Below are 26,500 nucleotides of genomic sequence, written 5' to 3' on the forward strand. Positions count from 1 at the left end.
ACTCTGTGGTGATGGTGTGGCTCTTCTCTTCAGTGTGTTTGGTGTGATCTGCTGTGTGTGTGTGTGTGTGTGTGTTCTCATCTGAGTGTCAGGTCAATAACACGTCTAACCCTCAATTAAGCTGCACTTCTCTTCTTCTGCTTCCTCTTGTCGTCTCTTATTGCTCTCACATCCGCTTCTGAACACATTTAGAGTGACTGCGCTCTTCGTGACTCTGGAGTCTCGCTCTCAATGCTCTGTGGCTTTCAGTGAGGCGTCTGTGAAGTGTGTATCTTTACCATAACTAGACAATCAGATGAACACGATTTCAGTGTGTGTGACTGATCGCATACCACGGCTTCTGTTCAATCAAACACACTGACACCTCAATCACGTGTGTGTCTCATGTCTTATTAAGAACCTCAAACGTCCATGGCTCTACTAAAGGATCTGTAGATTTTAAGATGAGAGAAAATGCTTCTTTAAGGACTGAACTCTGAAAGGTTCTTTGGGAAACACGAATGGTTTGCTTTGAAAACCCTTATTTTTAAGAGTGAATAAGAGCGGAAGACAAATATTGTGTCATGTTGTTTAACTGTGTGTTGCACAGGAGAACAGACAAGGTTTCCCACATCCTCCTCTCACACACACACACACACACACACACACACACACACACACACACACACACACACACACACACACTAATTGTAAAATACAGTAAAAACAGTTGTGTAATATTTTGAAATGTAATGGTACTTTAAAGGTGAACTATATAACGTTTAGCCCTGCATTTAGCAGAAGAACAGTGTTTCGGTTGACTATGATCTTCACTATAGATAATGCTTTACACTGAGCTCTGTTAGAGAGATTATCTGTTCAATAAAACACTCACTCACTGGTTGAGTAATAAGAACACCATCATCTCCGTGATGCTTTTACAACATTGCAAATCCCTCAGTTCCCTCCATCTCCTAAAGCCAAGCCGATGTTTTTATTACAAACTCTTTTCTCCAGCAGACGCTCCTCTGTTCGGCATTTGTTTAAAACAGGAGATTCTCCTGAGGTTGGAGATTTAGTGACTCCATGTTAACTGACCCCTGCCCCTGACTGACCCCTGCCACTAACTAACCCTTGCCCCTAACTAACCTCTGCCACTAACTAAACCATGCCGCTAACTAACCCCCGCCACTGACTGACCCCCACCATTAACTAACTCCTGTCCCTAACTAACCTCTGCCACTCTGCCACTAACTAACCCCTGCCCCTAACTAACCTCTTCCATTAACTAACCCCCACCACTAACTAACCCCTGCCACTAACTAACCTCTGCCACTCTGCCCCTAACTAACCTCTGCCCCTAACTAACCCCCGCCACTAACTAACCTCTGCCACTTACTAACCCCCGCCACTAACTAACCCCCACCCCTAACTAATCTCTGCCACTAACTAACCCCCGCCCCTAACTAGCCCATGCCACTCTGCCACTAACTAACCCCCGCCCCTAACTAACCCCTGCCACTAACTAACCCCTGCCACTGACTGACCCCCGCCACTAACTAACCCCGCCACCTAAGAAACCTCTGCCACTCTGCCCCTAACTAACCCCTGCCACTAACTTACCCCTGCCCCTAACAAACCTCTGCCACTAACTAAAGCCCGCCCCTGACTGACCCCTGCCATTAACTAACCCCTGCCCGCCACTAACAAGCCTCTGCCACTGCCCCTAACTAACCCCCGCCACTGACTGACCCCTTACTAACCCCCGCCACTGACTGACCCCTAACTAACCCCAGCCACTGACTGACCCCTGACACTAACTAACCCCTGCCCCTAACAAACCTCTGCCACTCTGCCACTAACTAAACCCCGCCCCTGACTGACCCCCGCCATTAACTAACCCCTACCCCTAACTAACATCTGCCTCTCTGCCACTAACTAACCCCTGCCACTAACTAACCCCTGCCACTCTGCCACTAACTAACCCCTGCCACTCTGCAACTAACTAACCTCTGCCACTAACTAACCCCTGCCACTAACTAACCCCTGCCCCTAACTAACATCTGCCACTCTGCCACTAACTAACCTCTGCCACTAACTAACCCCCGCCACTAAATAACCCCGGCCAATCTGCCCCTAACTAACCTCTGCCACTAACTAACCCCTGCCACTCTGCCACTAACTAACCTCTGCCACTAACTAACCCCCGCCACTAAATAACCCCAGCCAATCTGCCCCTAACTAACCTCTGCCACTAACTAACCCCTGCCACTCTGCCACTAACTAACCCCTGCCACTAACTAACCCCTGCCCCTAACTAACATCTGCCACTCTGCCACTAACTAACCTCTGCCACTAACTAACCCCCGCCACTAAATAACCCCGGCCAATCTGCCCCTAACTAACCTCTGCCACTAACTAACCCCTGCCAATCTGCCCCTAACTAACCTCTGCCACTAACTAACCCCTGCCAATCTGCCCCTAACTAACCTCTACCACTAACTAACCCCCGCCACTAACTAACCCCTGCCAATCTGCCCCTAACTAACCCCTGCCACTAACTAACCCCTGCCAATCTGCCACTAACTAACCCCTGCCACTAACTAACCTCTGCCACTAACTAACCCCTGCCAATCTGCCCCTAACTAACCTCTGCCACTAACTAAACCCTGCCACTAATTAACTAACCCCCGCCACTAACTAACTAACCTCTGCCACTAACTAACCCCCGCCACTAACTAACAACCTCTGCCACTAACTAACCCCCGCCACTAACTAACTAACCTCTGCCACTAACTAACCCCCGCCACTAACTAACTAACCTCTGCCACTAACTAACCCCCGCCACTAACTAACTAACCTCTGCCACTAAGTAAGGGGTCATTAGTTAGTGGCGGAGTTTAGTTAGTTAGTGAGCCACTGACTGACCTCTGCCACAATTTTAAAAACTTTTCTTGTTTATACGAACATTCCATTTTTCAAACATTATGGGAACGTTACTTTTGAATGTTCTCTGAACGTTGAAATGGCAACATTTTAAAAACCTTTGACAAATATTTCATTTCATGTATAAATAATGTTTCTGTATTAACGGTGTGAGAACATTATGAAAGACCTGATAACTTTGAATGAACGTTCTATAAACGTTACTGGAAGAACGTTGTGAGAACGTTCCCTGTCAGCTGGGATGGAGCCGCAGTAGTGATTGCAGATGTGTGTGTGTGATGGGTAGGTTTAGGGGCAGTGTAAGGGGATAGAATATACGGTTTGTACGGTATAAAAACCATTACGCCGATGGAAAGTCCCCATAAAACATGAAAACTCAACATGTGTGTGTGTGTGTGTGTGTGTGTGTGTGTGTGTGTGTGTGTGGCAGTGAACACAGCATCTGTCAGGCGCGGGCCACCGTCATGATGTATGATGATGCCAGTAAGCGCTGGTTGCCGGCCGGCTCCGGTGTTCAGGCCATCAGCCGGATCCACATCTACCAGAACCCCAGCAACAACAGCTTCAGGGTGGTGGGACGCAAACAGCAGGCGGATCAACAGGTAACGCATCAACACCCCATAATAACTGGAGAACCGGCATTTGACGTGTGAGACAATCATGGGAAGTTTAGCTGTGTGAAGCCACAGCACGAGGAAAGAGGAAGTCACAGAGATTGTGTGCAGATACTGGATGTTCAGTTCTGAAGGTCTTCATGTGTTAATGCTTCATCGCTGTCAGTCGCACGCTGGGCATTAAGGTTGTTTTCTCTGTGGTTTTCTCTCAGACGTCTCAGTCTTGCAGATTCTAAATTGTCTTTCGTTTCCTGTGAATCTCCGTCTGCACTACACAGAGTAAAGTGTACCTCAAAACAATACAGCGACAACGAGTTACAAGCCACCAATTCCAATACAACTGGAGTAAAAGTCTTCGAGTATCTGATTAGAACAGGACTGAAGTGTTTTACTGAAGTTAGGCTCAATGAAACAAGTGAAGTCTTTATGAGAGTGTTTTTGAATGAATCTCTTGAATGAATGATTCAAAAACACTGATTCAAACAAGTGAAGTCTTTATGAGTGAGTCATTGAATCATTCACTCAAGAGATTTGCTCAAAAACACTGATTCATCCAGTAATGAAACAAGTGAAGTCTTTATGAGTGAGTCATTGAATCATTCACTTAAGAGATTTGTTCAAAAACACTGATTCATCCAGTAATGAAACTAGTGAAGTCTTTATGAGTGAGTCATTGAATCATTCACTTAAGAGATTCGTTCAAAAACACTGATTCATCCAGTAATGAAACTAGTGAAGTCTTTATGAGTGAGTCATTGAATCATTCACTCAAAAGATTCGTTCAAAAACACTGATTCATCCAGTAATGAAACATTTATGAGTGAGTCATTGAATCATTCATTCAAGAGACTCGTTCAAAAACACTGATTCATCCAGTAATGAAACAAGTGAAGTCTTTATGAGTGAGTCATTGAATCATTCACTTAAGAGATTTGTTAAAAAACACTGATTCATTCAGTAATGAAACATTTATGAGTGAGTCATTGAATCATTCATTCAAGAGACTCGTTCAAAAACACTGATTCATCCAGTAATGAAACAAGTGAAGTCTTTATGAGTGAGTCATTGAATCATGCATTCAAGAGATTTGTTCTAAAACACTGATTCATCCAGTAATGAAACATTTATGAGTGAGTCATTGAATCATTCATTCAAGAGACTGGTTTAAAAACACTGATTCATCCAGTAATGAAACAAGTGAAGTCTTTATGAGTGAGTCATTGAATCATGCATTCAAGAGATTTGTTCTAAAACACTGATTCATCCAGTAATGAAACATTTATGAGTGAGTCATTGAATCATTCACTTAAGAGATTTGTTAAAAAACACTGATTCATTCAGTAATGAAACATTTATGAGTGAGTCATTGAATCATTCATTCAAGAGACTCGTTCAAAAACACTGATTCATCCAGTAATGAAACAAGTGAAGTCTTTATGAGTGAGTCATTGAATCATGCATTCAAGAGATTTGTTCTAAAACACTGATTCATCCAGTAATGAAACATTTATGAGTGAGTCATTGAATCATTCATTCAAGAGACTCGTTCAAAAATACTGATTCATCCAGTAATTAAACAAGTGAAGTCTTTATGAGTGAGTCATTGAATCATGCATTCAAGAGATTTGTTCTAAAACACTGATTCATCCAGTAATGAAACAAGTGAAGTCTTTATGAGTGAGTCATTTAATCATTCATTCAAGAGACTCATTCAAAAACACTGATTAATCCAGTAATGGAACAAGTGAAGTCTTTATGAGTGAGTCATTGAATCATTCATTCAAGAGATTTGTTATAAAACATTGATTCATCCAGTAATGACACAAGTGAAGTTTTTGAGTGAGGCATTGAATCATTCTCTCAAGAGATTAATTCAAAAACACTGATTCATCCAGTAATGAAACAAGTGATTCATTGAATCATTCACTCAACCCAATACTCTAGTAATGTTATTTAGTGTGTTTGTCTGTTCAGATGTGTGTGTTGTGAATGCAGCGCTGCAGGCGAGTGTGTTCTGATGAAGGTCTGTGTGTTTGTGCAGGTGGTCATCAACTGTCCCCTGATCCGCGGGATCAAATATAACCAGGCCACGCCCACGTTTCACCAGTGGCGGGACGCCCGGCAGGTGTGGGGTCTGAACTTCGGCAGTAAAGAAGACGCGGCTCAGTTCGCCAGTGGCATGATGCAGGCTCTGGACATGCTCAACGGCCACACGGACGCCGGTCAGATGATCGGGATGATTACGGTCTCATAGATTCTGTATGGTTAGAGTTGTGTCTGATGTGTGTGTGTTGTGGTTTCTGTCATACAGGTGTGTCTCCTCCGCCTCCTCCTGCACGGCCGGCTCAGAACGGCCCGAGTGCTGAGGAGTTAGAGCAGAAGAGGAGGTATGAACATCATCTTCACTCCTGATTCACTTCACTGATTTATGCACAATATCATGTAATAAATGCACAGTGGTCACATTTAGGCCTGTCGCGATAGTCAATCAATCAATTAATCGCACAATTAAAAAAAATGAGCTCTAATTTTTCCGCCTGCGATAATTTCCAGCGTCCGTTTTTATATCCATTTTTGCAGAGCGTTACATTATGATCACGCTCTTACACATGTAAATGCTTCTGAGCGCGACAAGACACAAGAGAACACGCTGTATGTCAATGTTTGTGTGTATGTGTGTCAATGTCCTGTCTGTGTGTGTGTGTGTGTGTGTGTGTCAATGTCCTGTGTGTGTGTGTGTGTGTGTGTGTGTGTGTCAATGTCCTGTGTGTGTGTGTGTGTGTGTCAATGTCCTGTCTGTGTGTGTGTGTGTGTGTGTGTGTGTCAATGTCCTGTCTGTGGTGTGTGTGTGTGTGTGTGTGTGTGTGTGTGTGTGTGGGTGGACTGGTAATCCCTATGTTATGGGGACACAAAGATGGCAATATCCAAAATTCTCGTCCTTGTGGGGACATTTTTGGTCCCCATGAGGAAAACATCTTATAAATCAGACTAAGTGATGTTTTTTGAAAATGTAAAAATGCAGAATGTCTCCTGTGATGGGTAGGTTTAGGGGCAGAGGCAGTGTGTGTGTGTGTGTATGTGTGTGTGTGTGTGTGTGTGATGGTTAGGTTTAGGGGCAGTGTAGGGGGATAGAATATACGGTATGTACGGTATAAAAACCATTACGCCTATGGAAAGTCCCCATAAAACATGAAAACCCAACGTGTGTGTGTGTGTGTGTGTGTGTGTGTGTGTGTGGGGGGGGTGCGTCTCATGTCAGCTAATCGAGGGACACTCTGACACACACACACACACACACACACACACACACACACACACACACACACACATACATGTCAGTCTCCTGCTCACATCGAGTTCTTTTTTGCTCTTGAACAAACAATAACAACAACACAGAGAATTTTGAGTATTCTCATATTAGGATCTTAAATGAGTTAAATAACGTCTTAAATGAACTTAAAGAGTTGTGAGGAGATTAGATCCGCGACTGTTCTTAAAGTGACAGGAGCACTGATGATGATGTCATTAATGTTCATCAAGAACATCGGGAACAGAGAAAAGTGTAGCTTTAATGATGATTCATCTATATTTCATTTATTATTTATGCAGTTAAGAAAGCTGTTGATGATAACTATTACATTTCTGTATGTCTAACAGGGAAGGCACAGGTAAAATAAAATTTATTATAATGGGTTTATGTAAAGATTGTTTTAAGTTCACTTAAATTAAAAGTTGTTTTAATAAATGTTGAAATTGTCAGCTTTCAGTTATACTGTAATGTAACGTCATTAATGTTTCATAGAGACATCAGTGATACTGGCCTTCATTCATAAAAACATGACAATACAACACATATTTAAAATATGCTGTTTATAAATTGTTTCTACATAATTTGGAGAGTAACTGAAATTATTACAATATCAAAACATCAAAAACGTATTAATCGTGATTAATTGCGAAAAAAAATTGATTAATTAGTTAATTTTGTTTTATCGATTCCCAGCACTACCTAAAACTCAATCATCCTCTGCAGTTTCCAGCCGTTTATTCTTTTGTTTGTGAACAGACTGAGAGTCCTTTGCTTTTTTGTTTTGGTTGATTTATTGTGGATATTTAAAATGCTTTCGGTTTTCAGTGTTAAATAGTCTTTAAAAATAAACGTTTATTGATCTTTGAAAAGGTGTATCTGCATTATTATGCCATTATCATTATTTTAGATGAAAATGGTCTCAGAACGACAATATTATCGTTTATCGCGATAATTTCTTGGCCAATTTATCGTAAAATTTGTTATCGTGACAGGCCTAGTCACATTTATTTATTTCTTGCGTGACTCGTGTGTCTGTTCAGGCAGGAGCAGCAGGAGAGAGAGCGACAGGAGCAAGAGCGAATGGAGAGAGAGAGACAGTCGTCTGCTGCTCCAGCCCTGCCCCCTATTCCTCCACCCTCTCCGGCCTCCGCTGCTCCTCCTCCTCCGCCCGGACCTCCACCTGCTCCAGGACCACCGCCACCCCCACCACCCCCACCTCCATCAGGAGGAGGAGCTCCACCACCACCCCCACCACCACCCTCTGGAGGAGGAGGAGGAGGAGGAGGTGGAGGAGGAGGAGATGGAGGTCTGGGCGCAGCAATCGCTGCAGCTAAACTACGGAAAACAGCCAAGGTCAGTCAGACTGAAGTCACTGTGTTCATCTGTGACATGTTTGAGTGGATGATTGACGCCAGGGGCGGTTCTAGACCCCTTTTAGGGGGGCTTTAGCATAGTGTGCATTGATTATTACGTCAACCACATTTAAAGGGTTAGTTCTCCCAAAAATGTAAATTGTGTCATTAATGACTGAGCCTCATGTGGTTGGACACCCGTCAGACCTCCGTTCATCTTCAGACACAAATGAAGATATTTTAGTGTAAATCTGATGCTCTGAAAGGCCTCCATTGGCTCAACTTTACACTCTCAAGACCCTTAAAAGACACTAAAGACTAAAGTTACAAAGTCCATCTCACTACAGCGGCTCTACAATAACTTTATGAAGACGAGAATAGTTTCTGTGCGCAAAAAACCCCTAAATAACGACTTATATAGTGATGACGATTTCAAAACACGGCCTCATGAAGCTTCGAAGCGTTGTGAATCAGTGAGTCGATTCAGCGGTTCAGAGCGTTATGAATCAGTGAGTCGATTCAGCGGTTTAGAGCGGTATGAATCAGTGAGTCGATTCAGCGGTTTGAATCGCCAAAGTCACGTGATTTCAGCAGTTTGGCGGTTTGACACACGATCCAAATCATGAATCGACTCACTGATTCATAACGCTCTGAACCGCTGAATCGACTCACTGATTCATAACGCTTCGAAGCTTCATGATGCCGTGTTTTGAAATCGTCATCACTATATAAGTCGTTATTTAGGGTTTTTTTGCGCACAGAAACTATTCTCGTCTTCATAAAGTTATTGTAGAGCCGCTGTAGTGAGATGGACTTTGTAACTTTAGTCTTTAGTGTCTTTTAAGGGTCTTGAGAGTGTAAAGTTGAGCCAATGGAGGCCTTTCAGAGCATCAGATTTACACTAAAATATCTTCATTTGTGTCTGAAGATGAACGGAGGTCTGACGGGTGTCCAACCACATGAGGCTCAGTCATTAATGACACAATTTTAATTTTTGGGTGAACTAACCCTTTATAATCATTTTATTATGGAGAGTGATGGAGATGCAATATTGTGAACATTAATGTTAATGTTTTGTATTTAGCCCTCAGGTATTCCTTATTAATTGCTCTCACTCATACTCATTGGTGGTCAAATGTGACCATACACCTTAACTATTTTTCAATTAAATAAATGTTCTATATTTTAGTTTAATAATATTTATTGAATATTTTGAGGAGATCTTTTGGTACTAAATAGGCCTACTTGTGCAATAATTATGGTCCATTAATGACCATTTAATTAATTAAAATATTTTTCTTCTAATATTTTTCTTATTTATATTACAATTAGTGTAATTAAGGTTAAAATAGAGAATTCCAATGCAAAGAGGCAAATTAGAGTCATTTTGTGGCGGGGAAAATAATAAATTTAATTTGTAATGCCTTGGTTTACCCACCTCCTGTATGGCTCTTTAATAAATATACATTCTAGTTGCTCAAAAACGTATTGCAGACCAAAACTGCTTACTTATTTTTAGGTTTTGCTTTTGAATACATATTTAGACATAATCAAACACTAGATTTCTTTAAAAGTGAAAATTTAAAAACGTTAACACTGCAAAAAATACTTTTCTTACGTAGTATTTTTGTCTTGTTTTCAGTCCAAATATCTAAAGAATCTTACATTAAGAAGCATTTACTAGACAAGCAAAAGTTTTTGTCTTGTTTTGGGTGGAAAATAACTAAAAATTAAGGGAGTTTTTGCTTAAAATAAGCAAAATAATCTGCCAATGGGATAAGTAAAATAATGTTAATTCAAACAGAAAACAACATTAATTTGTTTACCCCATTGGCAGATTATTTTGCTTATTTTAAGCAAAAACTCCCTTAATTTTTAGTTATTTTCCACCCAAAACAAGACAAAAACTTTTGCTTGTCTAGTAAATGCTTCTTAATGTAAGATTCTTTAGATATTTGGACTGAAAACAAGGCAAAAATACTAAGTAAGAAAAGCATTTTTTGCAGTGAATAATTCACATCCTAATATTTTTAATGATACTTATATAAGCACACACAAGTGAATATTAATGAATGCAAGCAAATATAATTTAACCCAAAAAAAGTTTAAAATGGTGCTAAAAAGGCAAACTTATTTTTCCTTATATTTACATTTACATTTACATTTATGCATTTGGCAGACGCTTTTATCCAAAGCGACTTACAGTGCCCTTATTACAGGGACAATCCCCCTGGAGCAACATGGAGTAAAGTGCCTTGCTCAAGGACACACTGGTGGTGACCGCTGGGATCAAACCAGCAACCTTCTGTGTGTCAGTTCCATGGTTTAACCCACTGGACCACCATCTACCAATTTACATACCATCTACATACTTATATGTACAGTAGGCTATATGAATTGATACTGAATTGAGATCGAAATCGATATTTGTGCCAATCACCAACCCCAAATACCCCACAACCCCCCCAACCCCTGCCCGCCACCACAAATTGGGTTATAGTCTGTGGGAAACAGAAAATTTTCTAGTGTTTCTGTGCCCACAATTCAGCTGTATTCCAGAATTTTTTTTCTTGCAAAGACTGTAAAATTTTTAGGTTTATTTAAACTGTAAATGTAATTCAGCTATGAGGACATTTGTGCTATCAACATTCTGCAATACACAGCCATATTAGTTATCAGCAGTGAGGGGGGGGGGGTTGATTGACAGGTGAGTGGGCGGTACTTTAGCGTTATCCATGATGCATCAGAACTACAGTTTAGATGTAAACACTAGGTCAACCAACGGCCTCAAGATGACTTAATGAGGCTAAAGCAGCTAAACAACATCAAGTCAAGAATCCGCCCCTCAGAAGCGTTGATGGTTGTGTACAGTGAGTTCCCTCAGGGTTAAAAGCCCTCATGCATGAACTCTGTGATGTGCAGGAGGAGAGCGGAGCCGCAGCGCCCGCGGGGAGTGGAGGAGGTGGAGGAGGTGGAGGAGGAGGAGGAGGAGGAGGAGGAGGAGGACTGATGGGAGAAATGAGCGCAATTCTCGCTCGACGGTCAGTTAAATGCCACCACAGTTATATGATGTTTGCTCTGGAATACTTTAGTCCAAAACCACCTGCTTAAAGGGTTAATTCACCCAAAAATGATCAGACCTCCGTTCATCTTCAGACACAAATGAAGATATTTTAGTGTAAATCTGATGCTCTGAAAGGCCTCCATTGGCTCAACTTTACACTCTCAAGACCCTTAAAAGACACTAAAGACTAAAGTTACAAAGTCCATCTCACTACAGCGGCTCTACAATAACTTTATGAAGACGAGAATAGTTTCTGTGCGCAAAAAAACCCTGAATAACGACTTATATAGTGATGACGATTTCAAAACACGGCATCATGAAGCTTCGGAGCGTTATGAATCAGTGAGTCGATTCAGTGGTTCAGAGCGTTATGAATCAGTGAGTCGATTCAGCGGTTCAGAGCGTTATGAATCAGTGAGTCGATTCAGTGGTTCAGAGCGTTATGAATCAGTGAGTCGATTCAACGGTTCAGAGCGTTATGAATCAGTGAGTCGATTCAGTGGTTCAGAGCGTTATGAATCAGTGAGTCGATTCAGCGCTTCAGAGCGTTATGAATCAGTGAGTCGATTCAGTGGTTCAGAGCGTTATGAATCAGTGAGTCGATTCAGCGGTTTGGAGCGTTATGAATCAGTGAGTCGATTCAGCGGTTTGGATCGCCAAAGTCACGTGATTCAGCAGTTTGACGGTTTGACGCGCGATCCGAATCATGAATCGACTCACTGATTCATAACGCTCTGAACCACTGAATCGACTCACTGAAACATAATGCTCTGAGCCGCTGAATCGACTCACTGATTCATAACGCTCTGAACCACTGAATCGACTCACTGAAACATAACGCTCTGAACCGCTGAATCGACTCACTGATTCATAACGCTCTGAATCGACTCACTGATTCATAACGCTCTGAAGCGCTGAATCGACTCGCTGATTCATAACGCTCTGAACCGCTGAGTCGACTCACTGATTCATTACGTTCTGAACCGCTGAATTGACTCACTGATTCAACGCTCTAAACCGCTGAAAGTTTAAAAAATCGGCATCGAAACAAAAAAAATTAACGTCGTTTTTTCGCCACAGCACATTCACGTTCGCTGTGGAAACTCATTACACACACAGCTGATCAAAAAATAAAACCATCAAAATCGCGTCCAGCGTGAAAGGACATTAACACATGAAGTCGCTAAACAACCAGTTCTACAGTTCCTTACCAAAGACTTCATTTAGAAACACATAGAAAGTGCATCGCTCAATATAGCAGAATAAGTCTCGCATTCTAAATAAGAGCCAATCGCTGTTTGATAAAGTTACTGCGTCACTTCAGACGCCATTAGAAGCTCTGCTTGCTATAGAAACTGTCATGTCATACATTGATCAGGCATTACATTATGACCAGTGATGATCTCTGTTAGTGGGTGGGATATATTCGGCAGCAAGTGAACATGTGGTCCTCAGAGTTGATGTGTTAGAAGCAGGAAAAATGGGCAAGCGTAAGGATTTGAGCGAGTTTGACAAGGGCCAGATTGTGACGGCTAGAGACTGGGTCAGTGGACCAGTGGAGGACCAGTGGAGAACCGGCCACAGGGTCATGGAGGACCAGTGGAGAACCGGCCACAGGGTCATGGAGGACCAGTGGAGAACCGGCCACAGGGTCATGAAGGACCAGTGGAGAACCGGCCACAGGGTCATGAAGGACCAGTGGAGAACCGGCCACAGGGTCATGGAGGACCAGTGGAGAACCGGCCACAGGGTCATGAAGGACCAGTGGAGAACCGGCCACAGGGTCATGAAGGACCAGTGGAGAACCGGCCACAGGGTCATGGAGGACCAGTGGAGAACCGGCCACAGGGTCATGAAGGACCAGTGGAGAACCGGCCACAGGGTCATGAAGGACCAGTGGAGAACCGGCCACAGGGTCATGGAGGACCAGTGGAGAACCGGCCACAGGGTCATGAAGGACCAGTGGAGAACCGGCCACAGGGTCATGAAGGACCAGTGGAGAACCGGCCACAGGGTCATGGAGGACCAGTGGAGAACCGGCCACAGGGTCATGGAGGACCAGTGGAGAACCGGCCACAGGGTCATGAAGGACCAGTGGAGAACCGGCCACAGGGTCATGAAGGACCAGTGGAGAACCGGCCACAGGGTCATGAAGGACCAGTGGAGAACCGGCCACAGGGTCATGGAGGACCAGTGGAGAACCGGCCACAGGGTCATGGAGGACCAGTGGAGAACCGGCCACAGAGAACCGGCCACAGGGTCATGGAGGACCAGTGGAGAACCGGCCACAGGGTCATGAAGGACCAGTGGAGAACCGGCCACAGGGTCATGAAGGACCAGTGGAGAACCGGCCACAGGGTCATGGAGGACCAGTGGAGAACCGGCCACAGGGTCATGAAGGACCAGTGGAGAACCGGCCACAGGGTCATGGAGGACCAGTGGAGAACCGGCCACAGGGTCATGGAGGACCAGTGGAGAACCGGCCACAGGGTCATGGAGGACCAGTGGAGAACCGGCCACAGGGTCATGGAGGACCAGTGGAGAACCGGCCACAGGGTCATGAAGGACCAGTGGAGAACCGGCCACAGGGTCATGAAGGACCAGTGGAGAACCGGCCACAGGGTCATGGAGGACCAGTGGAGAACCGACCACAGGGTCATGAAGGACCAGTGGAGAACCGGCCACAGGGTCATGAAGGACCAGTGGAGAACCGGCCACAGGGTCATGAAGGACCAGTGGAGAACCGGCCACAGGGTCATGGAGGACCAGTGGAGAACCGGCCACAGGGTCATGGAGGACCAGTGGAGAACCGGCCACAGGGTCATGAAGGACCAGTGGAGAACCGGCCACAGGGTCATGAAGGACCAGTGGAGAACCGGCCACAGGGTCATGGAGGACCAGTGGAGAACCGGCCACAGGGTCATGGAGGACCAGTGGAGAACCGGCCACAGGGTCATGAAGGACCAGTGGAGAACCGGCCACAGGGTCATGGAGGACCAGTGGAGAACCGGCCACAGGGTCATGGAGGACCAGTGGAGAACCGGCCACAGGGTCATGGAGGACCAGTGGAGAACCGGCCACAGGGTCATGGAGGACCAGTGGAGAACCGGCCACAGGGTCATGAAGGACCAGTGGAGAACCGGCCACAGGGTCATGAAGGACCAGTGGAGAACCGGCCACAGGGTCATGGAGGACCAGTGGAGAACCGGCCACAGGGTCATGGAGGACCAGTGGAGAACCGGCCACAGGGTCATGGAGGACCAGTGGAGAACCGGCCACAGGGTCATGGAGGACCAGTGGAGAACCGGCCACAGGGTCATGAAGGACCAGTGGAGAACCGGCCACAGGGTCATGAAGGACCAGTGGAGAACCGGCCACAGGGTCATGGAGGACCAGTGGAGAACCGGCCACAGGGTCATGGAGGACCAGTGGAGAACCGGCCACAGGGTCATGAAGGACCAGTACGTCCCACGTCAGGACCCACGTCAAATAACCGATTTCCATATTTCAGCTTCAGATTTTGAGAGATCATGGTTTTCTGTTGCTTGTCATCAAAACATCTGCTTGTTATTTAGAAACTAGAGAGTCTTATTTAAGACTCTTTTTTCAGCTGAAGACGATTTTAAACGGAAATGTTTCGCGGAAATGCACATAAGAACCTCACACACTGTTTTTTCTCTCTGTGCAAACACCCAAGGCTGGCGCAGAGAGTCACGTCTACACATTCTCTTTTGCTTCTCATGTTCACACCTCATTTCTTAAGAGTGATCGTTTCTGTGACTTCCTACTAAACTATCCGTCTCACTGCCAGAGAAATGTCACCGATTTAATGAGTTCTTGTTCTTTATAAATAAATATGAAATACGAGTTCTCACATCGCTGTCCTTCCGAACATCTGCACTGAATAGTTCAAAAAACATCCATAGAAACATCAAAGAAAGCCACGAACAGCAGAAGCGCTGAATCTCCTCAACCAACCTCGACCATTGAGTAAAACTGGAACTGATCAAACTATTTAAAGGGTGAAGGTTACATCACATTTTAACATAAGATGCAAACTTTTGATTTGACAATACATTTTAAATACTGTTCCTCTCTGATTCATTGCTCAGTGTTATTCCAGGGTTCTGATCTCGACTCTTTGACTCGGCATGTTGTATATTAATTCTTCTAGGAATCTCAAGGTATATTTTAATGGTTGTGTATTTTGTGCTACTCTATAATGATGTTGTAGTTGAGGTGATGTGTAGCGTAGGCAAGGCCCTCCAGTCCTGATTCTTTTTGTGCTTGTAATTTGTTCTTATTTTAGTACTGACTGATGTCTTAATATTTATTAAAATACTAATATTGTGGTGGAGCCAGTGTACATTTTTGAAGGGCAAGTAAAGATCTGGACCAGAATGAACCTGTAGAAAAGCTCCTTTGCATTGAGCCATGCAAATATAGAGAGTTCCTTTCAAGACCGGCCTCTTTTGTTATAAAATTAACTTTTAAAAGTCTTGGTCTGCGGGATTATCAACAAGATTCAAGATTCAAGAGTTTTATTTGTCACATACACAGTTATATACACAATATACAACTGGCAGTGAAATGTAAACAGGTCCGCTCCATGGACAGTGCAAATAACAGTTACAAGAAATTAAAATAGAAATAGAATAAAATTAGAATAAAAAGTATTAACATAAGTAGAATTATAAATAAATCAAGTAAAAGATAAAAATAGGAAATAAGATAAAAATAAAAATATAAAAATTAAAATATAAAAATATAAAAAAATAAGTGGATATGATAAGTGAGATAAACTGTAGACTTAGAAATAAGTGGTTAACATAAATATATATATATGTATATATAAAGAAGTATAATGTGCAAGGTTTATTACAGGTTGTTACGCAGTAACAATAGGAAAGTAAAGTGCAGTGCAATGGCAGTATGTGGATGTTAATGTTTAAACTGTATGTTTATGTGTGTGCGGGGGTGAAGTGAAGTCACGTGACTGAGTTCAGGAGTCTGATGGCCTGGGGGAAGAAACTCCTCCTGAGTCTTTCAGTCTTTGCCATCAGGCTACGGAAGCGCTTACCAGATGGCAGCAGGGTGAAGTGAGAGTTTGCAGGGTGATTAATGTCTCTGATGATTTTAGTAGCTCTACCTCTGCAGCGTTTGGTGTAGATGTCCTGCAGACGAGCTACTGGATCTCAAACTGCTCCAGAAGTTAATGCTGGTTCTGATAGAAAGCATCGAGCATCTGTGGGATGAGCAAAACAAACAAGTCTGATCCATGGAGGCCCCGCTTACACAACTTACAGGACTTAAAGGATCTGCTGCTAACATCTTGGTGCCAGATACCACAGCACACCTTCAGGGGTCTAGAGGAGTCCATCAGAGACGGGTCAGGGGACCAACACTATATTAGGTCATAATGTTATGCCTGATCGGTGTATAGTAAGCGAAACAGTGTGTGTCCGAATTCATAGTACTCATTACACAGTAAACAAAAAGTACCCGGATTACATTCATACTATATAGAACATCATTTTTTATCAGTCGCGAAATAAGTTTCAAACCAAATGTAGTAAATATTATTCAGGGACTAATAATAGTTCTCAAAACATTAGCACAAAAACATTATTTATACATTTTTCGGTAACACTTTACAATAAGGTTAATTAGTTAACATTAGTTAACTATATTAGTTAACATTAACAAACATAAATAAATGCTTTATAAGTGCAGTACATTATTAGTTCATGTTAATTTCAACATTTACTAATGCATTATTAAAATCTTGTTAGCATTAGTTAATGCCCTGTGAACTAACATGAACAAACCATGAGCAGCTGAACTGTTAACAAAGATGAACTAAAGCTGAACAGAGGTGATGTTCATGTTAACTAATGCATTAACTAATGTTAACTAATACAACCTTATTGTAAAGTGTTACCCATATTTCAGTTCATCTCATGTTTCAAAAGTAACGTTTCCATAATGCTTGAAGAATGTTCCCTTAACGTTCACATAACCGAGAAAAAACTGGACATTTCAGAAATGATATTTTCATAACTTCATGGGAACGTTAGCGAAGCGCTCTTCACTGTGTTTGTTAGCTGTGTGTGTCTTCACTGTGTTTGTTAGCTGTGTGTGTCTTCACTGTGTTTGTTAGCTGTGTGTGTCTTCACTGTGTTTGTTAGCTGTGTGTGTCTTCACTGTGTTTGTTAGCTGTGTGTGTCTTCACTGTGTTTGTTAGCTGTGTGTGTCTTCGCTGTGTGTGTCTTCACTGTGTTTGTTAGCTGTGTGTGTCTTCGCTGTGTGTGTCTTCGCTGTGTTTGTTATCTGTGTGTGTCTTCTCTGTGTTTGTTAGCTGTGTGTGTCTTCACTGTGTTTGTTAGCTGTGTGTGTCTTCACTGTGTTTGTTAGCTGTGTGTGTCTTCACTGTGTTTGTTAGCTGTGTGTGTCTTCTCTGTGTTTGTTAGCTGTGTGTGTCTTCACTGTGTTTGTTAGCTGTGTGTGTCTTCACTGTGTTTGTTAGCTGTGTGTGTCTTCGCTGTGTGTGTCTTCACTGTGTTTGTTAGCTGTGTGTGTCTTCGCTGTGTGTGTCTTCGCTGTGTTTGTTATCTGTGTGTGTCTTCTCTGTGTTTGTTAGCTGTGTGTGTCTTCACTGTGTTTGTTATCTGTGTGTGTCTTCTCTGTGTTTGTTAGCTGTGTGTGTCTTCACTGTGTTTGTTAGCTGTGTGTGTCTTCACTGTGTTTGTTAGCTGTGTGTGTCTTCACTGTGTTTGTTATCTGTGTGTGTCTTCGCTGTGTTTGTTATCTGTGTGTGTCTTCTCTGTGTTTGTTAGCTGTGTGTGTCTTGACTGTGTTTGTTATCTGTGTGTGTCTTCACTGTGTTTGTTATCTGTGTGTGTCTTCACTGTGTTTGTTATCTGTGTGTCTTCGCTGTGTTTGTTATCTGTGTGTGTCTTCTCTGTGTTTGTTAGCTGTGTGTGTCTTCACTGTGTTTGTTATCTGTGTGTGTCTTCTCTGTGTTTGTTAGCTGTGTGTGTCTTCACTGTGTTTGTTAGCTGTGTGTGTCTTCTCTGTGTTTGTTATCTGTGTGTGTCTTCGCTGTGTTTGTTATCTGTGTGTGTCTTCTCTGTGTTTGTTAGCTGTGTGTGTCTTCACTGTGTTTGTTATCTGTGTGTGTCTTCTCTGTGTTTGTTAGCTGTGTGTGTCTTCACTGTGTTTGTTAGCTGTGTGTCTTCACTGTGTTTGTTATCTGTGTGTGTCTTCACTGTGTTTGTTAGCTGTGTGTGTCTTCTCTGTGTTTGTTATCTGTGTGTGTCTTCACTGTGTTTGTTATCTGTGTGTGTCTTCACTGTGTTTGTTAGCGGTGTGTGTCTTCACTGTGTTTGTTAGCGGTGTGTGTCTTCACTGTGTTTGTTAGCTGTGTGTGTCTTCACTGTGTTTGTTAGCGGTGTGTCTTCACTGTGTTTGTTATCTGTGTGTGTCTTCACTGTGTTTGTTATCTGTGTGTGTCTTCACTGTGTTTGTTAGCTGTGTGTCTTCACTGTGTTTGTTATCTGTGTGTGTCTTCACTGTGTTTGTTATCTGTGTGTGTCTTCACTGTGTTTGTTATCTGTGTGTGTCTTCACTGTGTTTGTTAGCTGTGTGTGTCTTCTCTGTGTTTGTTAGCTGTGTGTGTCTTCACTGTGTTTGTTAGCTGTGTGTGTCTTCACTGTGTTTGTTAGCTGTGTGTGTCTTCGCTGTGTGTGTCTTCACTGTGTTTGTTAGCTGTGTGTGTCTTCGCTGTGTGTGTCTTCGCTGTGTTTGTTATCTGTGTGTGTCTTCTCTGTGTTTGTTAGCTGTGTGTGTCTTCACTGTGTTTGTTATCTGTGTGTGTCTTCTCTGTGTTTGTTAGCTGTGTGTGTCTTCACTGTGTTTGTTAGCTGTGTGTGTCTTCACTGTGTTTGTTAGCTGTGTGTGTCTTCACTGTGTTTGTTATCTGTGTGTGTCTTCGCTGTGTTTGTTATCTGTGTGTGTCTTCTCTGTGTTTGTTAGCTGTGTGTGTCTTGACTGTGTTTGTTATCTGTGTGTGTCTTCACTGTGTTTGTTATCTGTGTGTGTCTTCACTGTGTTTGTTATCTGTGTGTCTTCGCTGTGTTTGTTATCTGTGTGTGTCTTCTCTGTGTTTGTTAGCTGTGTGTGTCTTCACTGTGTTTGTTATCTGTGTGTGTCTTCTCTGTGTTTGTTAGCTGTGTGTGTCTTCACTGTGTTTGTTAGCTGTGTGTGTCTTCTCTGTGTTTGTTATCTGTGTGTGTCTTCGCTGTGTTTGTTAGCTGTGTGTCTTCACTGTGTTTGTTAGCTGTGTGTGTCTTCACTGTGTTTGTTATCTGTGTGTGTCTTCTCTGTGTTTGTTAGCTGTGTGTGTCTTCACTGTGTTTGTTATCTGTGTGTGTCTTCTCTGTGTTTGTTAGCTGTGTGTGTCTTCACTGTGTTTGTTAGCTGTGTGTCTTCACTGTGTTTGTTATCTGTGTGTGTCTTCACTGTGTTTGTTAGCTGTGTGTGTCTTCACTGTGTTTGTTATCTGTGTGTGTCTTCACTGTGTTTGTTAGCGGTGTGTGTCTTCACTGTGTTTGTTAGCGGTGTGTGTCTTCACTGTGTTTGTTAGCTGTGTGTGTCTTCACTGTGTTTGTTAGCGGTGTGTCTTCACTGTGTTTGTTATCTGTGTGTGTCTTCACTGTGTTTGTTATCTGTGTGTGTCTTCACTGTGTTTGTTAGCTGTGTGTGTCTTCACTGTGTTTGTTAGCTGTGTGTGTCTTCACTGTGTTTGTTATCTGTGTGTGTCTTCACTGTGTTTGTTATCTGTGTGTGTCTTCACTGTGTTTGTTATCTGTGTGTGTCTTCACTGTGTTTGTTATCTGTGTGTGTCTTCACTGTGTTTGTTATCTGTGTGTGTCTTCACTGTGTTTGTTAGCTGTGTGTGTCTTCACTGTGTTTGTTAGCGGTGTGTGTCTTCACTGTGTTTGTTATCTGTGTGTGTCTTCACTGTGTTTGTTATCTGTGTGTGTCTTCACTGTGTTTGTTATCTGTGTGTGTCTTCACTGTGTTTGTTAGCTGTGTGTGTCTTCTCTTCACTGTGTTTGTTAGATGTGTGTGTCTTCACTGTGTTTGTTAGCTGTGTGTGTCTTCTCTTCACTGTGTTTGTTAGATGTGTGTGTCTTCACTGTGTTTGTTATCTGTGTGTGTCTTCACTGTGTTTGTTAGCGGTGTGTGTCTTCACTGTGTTTGTTATCTGTGTGTGTCTTCACTGTGTTTGTTATCTGTGTGTGTCTTCACTGTGTTTGTTATCTGTGTGTGTCTTCACTGTGTTTGTTATCTGTGTGTGTCTTCACTGTGTTTGTTAGCTGTGTGTGTCTTCACTGTGTTTGTTAGCGGTGTGTGTCTTCACTGTGTTTGTTATCTGTGTGTGTCTTCACTGTGTTTGTTATCTGTGTGTGTCTTCACTGTGTTTGTTATCTGTGTGTGTCTTCACTGTGTTTGTTAGCTGTGTGTGTCTTCTCTTCACTGTGTTTGTTAGATGTGTGTGTCTTCACTGTGTTTGTTAGCTGTGTGTGTCTTCTCTTCACTGTGTTTGTTAGATGTGTGTGTCTTCACTGTGTTTGTTATCTGTGTGTGTCTTCACTGTGTTTGTTATCTGTGTGTGTCTTCACTGTGTTTGTTATCTGTGTGTGTCTTCACTGTGTTTGTTAGCTGTGTGTGTCTTCTCTTCACTGTGTTTGTTAGATGTGTGTGTCTTCTCTTCACTGTGTTTGTTAGATGTGTGTGTCTTCACTGTGTTTGTTATCTGTGTGTGTCTTCACTGTGTTTGTTATCTGTGTGTGTCTTCACTGTGTTTGTTATCTGTGTGTGTCTTCACTGTGTTTGTTATCTGTGTGTGTCTTCACTGTGTTTGTTAGCTGTGTGTGTCTTGACTGTGTTTGTTATCTGTGTGTGTCTTCACTGTGTTTGTTATCTGTGTGTGTCTTCACTGTGTTTGTTATCTGTGTGTCTTCGCTGTGTTTGTTATCTGTGTGTGTCTTCTCTGTGTTTGTTAGCTGTGTGTGTCTTCACTGTGTTTGTTATCTGTGTGTGTCTTCTCTGTGTTTGTTAGCTGTGTGTGTCTTCACTGTGTTTGTTAGCTGTGTGTGTCTTCTCTGTGTTTGTTATCTGTGTGTGTCTTCGCTGTGTTTGTTATCTGTGTGTGTCTTCTCTGTGTTTGTTAGCTGTGTGTGTCTTCACTGTGTTTGTTATCTGTGTGTGTCTTCTCTGTGTTTGTTAGCTGTGTGTGTCTTCACTGTGTTTGTTAGCTGTGTGTCTTCACTGTGTTTGTTATCTGTGTGTGTCTTCACTGTGTTTGTTAGCTGTGTGTGTCTTCTCTGTGTTTGTTATCTGTGTGTGTCTTCACTGTGTTTGTTATCTGTGTGTGTCTTCACTGTGTTTGTTAGCGGTGTGTGTCTTCACTGTGTTTGTTAGCGGTGTGTGTCTTCACTGTGTTTGTTAGCTGTGTGTGTCTTCACTGTGTTTGTTAGCGGTGTGTCTTCACTGTGTTTGTTATCTGTGTGTGTCTTCACTGTGTTTGTTATCTGTGTGTGTCTTCACTGTGTTTGTTAGCTGTGTGTGTCTTCACTGTGTTTGTTAGCTGTGTGTGTCTTCACTGTGTTTGTTATCTGTGTGTGTCTTCACTGTGTTTGTTATCTGTGTGTGTCTTCACTGTGTTTGTTATCTGTGTGTGTCTTCACTGTGTTTGTTAGCTGTGTGTGTCTTCTCTGTGTTTGTTAGCTGTGTGTGTCTTCACTGTGTTTGTTAGCTGTGTGTGTCTTCACTGTGTTTGTTAGCTGTGTGTGTCTTCGCTGTGTGTGTCTTCACTGTGTTTGTTAGCTGTGTGTGTCTTCGCTGTGTGTGTCTTCGCTGTGTTTGTTATCTGTGTGTGTCTTCTCTGTGTTTGTTAGCTGTGTGTGTCTTCACTGTGTTTGTTATCTGTGTGTGTCTTCTCTGTGTTTGTTAGCTGTGTGTGTCTTCACTGTGTTTGTTAGCTGTGTGTGTCTTCACTGTGTTTGTTAGCTGTGTGTGTCTTCACTGTGTTTGTTATCTGTGTGTGTCTTCGCTGTGTTTGTTATCTGTGTGTGTCTTCTCTGTGTTTGTTAGCTGTGTGTGTCTTGACTGTGTTTGTTATCTGTGTGTGTCTTCACTGTGTTTGTTATCTGTGTGTGTCTTCACTGTGTTTGTTATCTGTGTGTCTTCGCTGTGTTTGTTATCTGTGTGTGTCTTCTCTGTGTTTGTTAGCTGTGTGTGTCTTCACTGTGTTTGTTATCTGTGTGTGTCTTCTCTGTGTTTGTTAGCTGTGTGTGTCTTCACTGTGTTTGTTAGCTGTGTGTGTCTTCTCTGTGTTTGTTATCTGTGTGTGTCTTCGCTGTGTTTGTTAGCTGTGTGTCTTCACTGTGTTTGTTAGCTGTGTGTGTCTTCACTGTGTTTGTTATCTGTGTGTGTCTTCTCTGTGTTTGTTAGCTGTGTGTGTCTTCACTGTGTTTGTTATCTGTGTGTGTCTTCTCTGTGTTTGTTAGCTGTGTGTGTCTTCACTGTGTTTGTTAGCTGTGTGTCTTCACTGTGTTTGTTATCTGTGTGTGTCTTCACTGTGTTTGTTAGCTGTGTGTGTCTTCACTGTGTTTGTTATCTGTGTGTGTCTTCACTGTGTTTGTTAGCGGTGTGTGTCTTCACTGTGTTTGTTAGCGGTGTGTGTCTTCACTGTGTTTGTTAGCTGTGTGTGTCTTCACTGTGTTTGTTAGCGGTGTGTCTTCACTGTGTTTGTTATCTGTGTGTGTCTTCACTGTGTTTGTTATCTGTGTGTGTCTTCACTGTGTTTGTTAGCTGTGTGTGTCTTCACTGTGTTTGTTAGCTGTGTGTGTCTTCACTGTGTTTGTTATCTGTGTGTGTCTTCACTGTGTTTGTTATCTGTGTGTGTCTTCACTGTGTTTGTTATCTGTGTGTGTCTTCACTGTGTTTGTTATCTGTGTGTGTCTTCACTGTGTTTGTTATCTGTGTGTGTCTTCACTGTGTTTGTTAGCTGTGTGTGTCTTCACTGTGTTTGTTAGCGGTGTGTGTCTTCACTGTGTTTGTTATCTGTGTGTGTCTTCACTGTGTTTGTTATCTGTGTGTGTCTTCACTGTGTTTGTTATCTGTGTGTGTCTTCACTGTGTTTGTTAGCTGTGTGTGTCTTCTCTTCACTGTGTTTGTTAGATGTGTGTGTCTTCACTGTGTTTGTTAGCTGTGTGTGTCTTCTCTTCACTGTGTTTGTTAGATGTGTGTGTCTTCACTGTGTTTGTTATCTGTGTGTGTCTTCACTGTGTTTGTTAGCGGTGTGTGTCTTCACTGTGTTTGTTATCTGTGTGTGTCTTCACTGTGTTTGTTATCTGTGTGTGTCTTCACTGTGTTTGTTATCTGTGTGTGTCTTCACTGTGTTTGTTATCTGTGTGTGTCTTCACTGTGTTTGTTAGCTGTGTGTGTCTTCACTGTGTTTGTTAGCGGTGTGTGTCTTCACTGTGTTTGTTATCTGTGTGTGTCTTCACTGTGTTTGTTATCTGTGTGTGTCTTCACTGTGTTTGTTATCTGTGTGTGTCTTCACTGTGTTTGTTAGCTGTGTGTGTCTTCTCTTCACTGTGTTTGTTAGATGTGTGTGTCTTCACTGTGTTTGTTAGCTGTGTGTGTCTTCTCTTCACTGTGTTTGTTAGATGTGTGTGTCTTCACTGTGTTTGTTATCTGTGTGTGTCTTCACTGTGTTTGTTATCTGTGTGTGTCTTCACTGTGTTTGTTATCTGTGTGTGTCTTCACTGTGTTTGTTAGCTGTGTGTGTCTTCTCTTCACTGTGTTTGTTAGATGTGTGTGTCTTCTCTTCACTGTGTTTGTTAGATGTGTGTGTCTTCACTGTGTTTGTTATCTGTGTGTGTCTTCACTGTGTTTGTTATCTGTGTGTGTCTTCACTGTGTTTGTTATCTGTGTGTGTCTTCACTGTGTTTGTTATCTGTGTGTGTCTTCACTGTGTTTGTTATCTGTGTGTGTCTTCACTGTGTTTGTTATCTGTGTGTGTCTTCACTGTGTTTGTTAGCGGTGTGTGTCTTCACTGTGTTTGTTATCTGTGTGTGTCTTCACTGTGTTTGTTAGCTGTGTGTGTCTTCACTGTGTTTGTTATCTGTGTGTGTCTTCACTGTGTTTGTTATCTGTGTGTGTCTTCACTGTGTTTGTTATCTGTGTGTGTCTTCACTGTGTTTGTTATCTGTGTGTGTCTTCACTGTGTTTGTTATCTGTGTGTGTGCGCTGCGTTCCGCTTCAGCCCTGCCTCACATCCATCATTTGATGATCTTCATCTCTGTGTGTTTCAGGAGAAAGGTTGCAGACACTCCAGCCGTGAAGAAGGATGATGCGAGCAGCGTAAGTGTGTGTGTGTGTGTGTGTGTGTGTTTTATCGAGCTCTGTGTGTGTCGCTGATCTCTGTGGCTCTTTCTGTTTGCAGGCGGATTCTGTGAGCAGCGACTCCAAATCTGCAGGTGAGAAAATCACTTCATCATCTCACTTCCTGTTTACCCTGAGCGGTTCTCGACCTCAAACGTGCCTCATGTTTCTCGTTCAGATAAAGCAGACGTGGTGAAGAAGCCGTGGGAGAAACCGGCGTCCATTTCACGGTAAAGTCGCGTCGTCTTCTGTGTGTGTGTGTGTGTGTGTGTGTGTTCTGTGTGTGTGTCTGATCATTGACAATCAGTTTTCATTTGAGTTCTTTTTTATGTCCTTTTGTCATTTGTATTAGTTTTTGTTTGTAAATTAACAAAACATTTCTAAATAGTTTTAATTTTATTTCAGTTAGTAATCGTAGAAGTTAAACTATTTTTTTGTTTGTTTCTATTTTATTTCAGTTTAACAGAAAAGTTTAGTAGATTTAGTTAACGATAAGCGCACACTGCTTTAAACAGGGTCAACTCAGCGCCTAAGACTCCAGAGAAGTGCCCAGTTTCTCCAGCAACCGCGGCTCCGTTGAGCAGGTATTTCATGCTTCGGTCTGAGGGTTCTCTGTGTTTCTGGGGGTTCTCTGTGTTCCCGAGGGTTCTCTGTGTTCCTGATGGTTCTCTGTGTTTCTGAGGGTTCTCTGTGTTTCTGAGGGTTCTCTGTGTTTCTGAGGGTTCTCTGTGTTCCTGAGGGTTCTGTGTGTTCCCGATGGTTCTCTGTGTTTCTGAGGGTTCTCTGTGTTTCTGAGGATTCTCTGTGTTTCTGAGCGTTCTCTGTGTTTCTGAGGGTTCTCTGTGTTTCTGAGGGTTCTCTGTGTTTCTGAGCGTTCTCTGTGTTTCTGAGGGTTCTCTGTGTTTCTGGGGGTTCTCTGTGTTCCCGAGGGTTCTCTGTGTTCCTGATGGTTCTCTGTGTTCCTGAGGGTTCTCTGTGTTTCTGAGGGTTCTCTGTGTTTCTGAGGGTTCTCTGTGTTTCTGAGGGTTCTCTGTGTTCCTGAGGGTTCTGTGTGTTCCCGATGGTTCTCTGTGTTTCTGAGGGTTCTCTGTGTTTCTGAGGATTCTCTGTGTTTCTGAGCGTTCTCTGTGTTTCTGAGGGTTCTCTGTGTTTCTGAGCGTTCTCTGTGTTTCTGAGGGTTCTCTGTGTTTCTGAGGGTTCTCTGTGTTTCTGAGGGTTCTCTGTGTTTCTGAGGATTCTCTGTGTTCCCGATGGTTCTCTGTGTTCCTGAGGGTCCTCTGTGTTCCCGATGGTTCTCTGTGTTTCTGAGCGTTCTCTGTGTTTCTGAGGGTTCTCTGTGTTTCTGAGGGTTCTCTGTGTTTCTGAGGATTCTCCGTGTTCCTGATGTTTCTCTGTGTTCTTGAGGGTCCTCTGTGTTCCCGATGGTTCTCTGTGTTTCTGAGGGTTCTCTGTGTTTCTGAGGGTTCTTTGTGTTTCTGAGGGTTCTCTGTGTTTCTGAGGGTTCTCTGTGTTTCTGAGCATTCTCTGTGTTCCTGAGGGTCCTCTGTGTTCCTGAGGGTTCTCTGTGTTCCTGAGGGTTCTCTGTGTTCCTGAGGGTCCTCTGTGTTCCTGAGGGTTCTCTGTGTTTCTGAGGGTTCTCTGTGTTCCTGAGGGTTCTCTGTGTTCCTGAGGGTTCTCTGTGTTTCTGAGGGTTCTCTGTGTTTCTGAGGGTTCTCTGTGTTCCCGATGGTTCTCTGTGTTTCTGAGGGTTCTCTGTGTTTCTGAGCGTTCTCTGCGT

The 26,500-nt window shown here is 43.0% G+C and overlaps 1 protein-coding gene across 2 annotated transcripts in view; it reads left to right on the top strand.

The window, feature by feature from the left end:
• vaspa (vasodilator stimulated phosphoprotein a) overlaps window positions 1-26,500 on the top strand; it is a 35,239-nt gene that overhangs the window by 3,316 nt on the left and 5,423 nt on the right. For both annotated transcript variants that reach the window (XR_013815563.1, XM_079804327.1), the window contains exons 2-10: window positions 3,356-3,527; window positions 5,581-5,761; window positions 5,851-5,926; window positions 7,890-8,202; window positions 11,124-11,242; window positions 24,654-24,702; window positions 24,785-24,818; window positions 24,902-24,953; window positions 25,239-25,307. Coding sequence is in view for 1 of the 2 variants with exons in the window: in XM_079804327.1 (XP_079660453.1) it covers window positions 3,356-3,527; window positions 5,581-5,761; window positions 5,851-5,926; window positions 7,890-8,202; window positions 11,124-11,242; window positions 24,654-24,702; window positions 24,785-24,818; window positions 24,902-24,953; window positions 25,239-25,307 (1,065 nt within the window). In the remaining variant the exon portion in view is untranslated. The remainder of the gene's footprint in view (window positions 1-3,355; window positions 3,528-5,580; window positions 5,762-5,850; window positions 5,927-7,889; window positions 8,203-11,123; window positions 11,243-24,653; window positions 24,703-24,784; window positions 24,819-24,901; window positions 24,954-25,238; window positions 25,308-26,500) is intronic.

This window comes from Gobio gobio, assembly GCF_949357685.1.
Source record: "Gobio gobio genome assembly, chromosome: 22".
Taxonomy (NCBI): Eukaryota; Metazoa; Chordata; class Actinopteri; order Cypriniformes; family Gobionidae; genus Gobio; species Gobio gobio.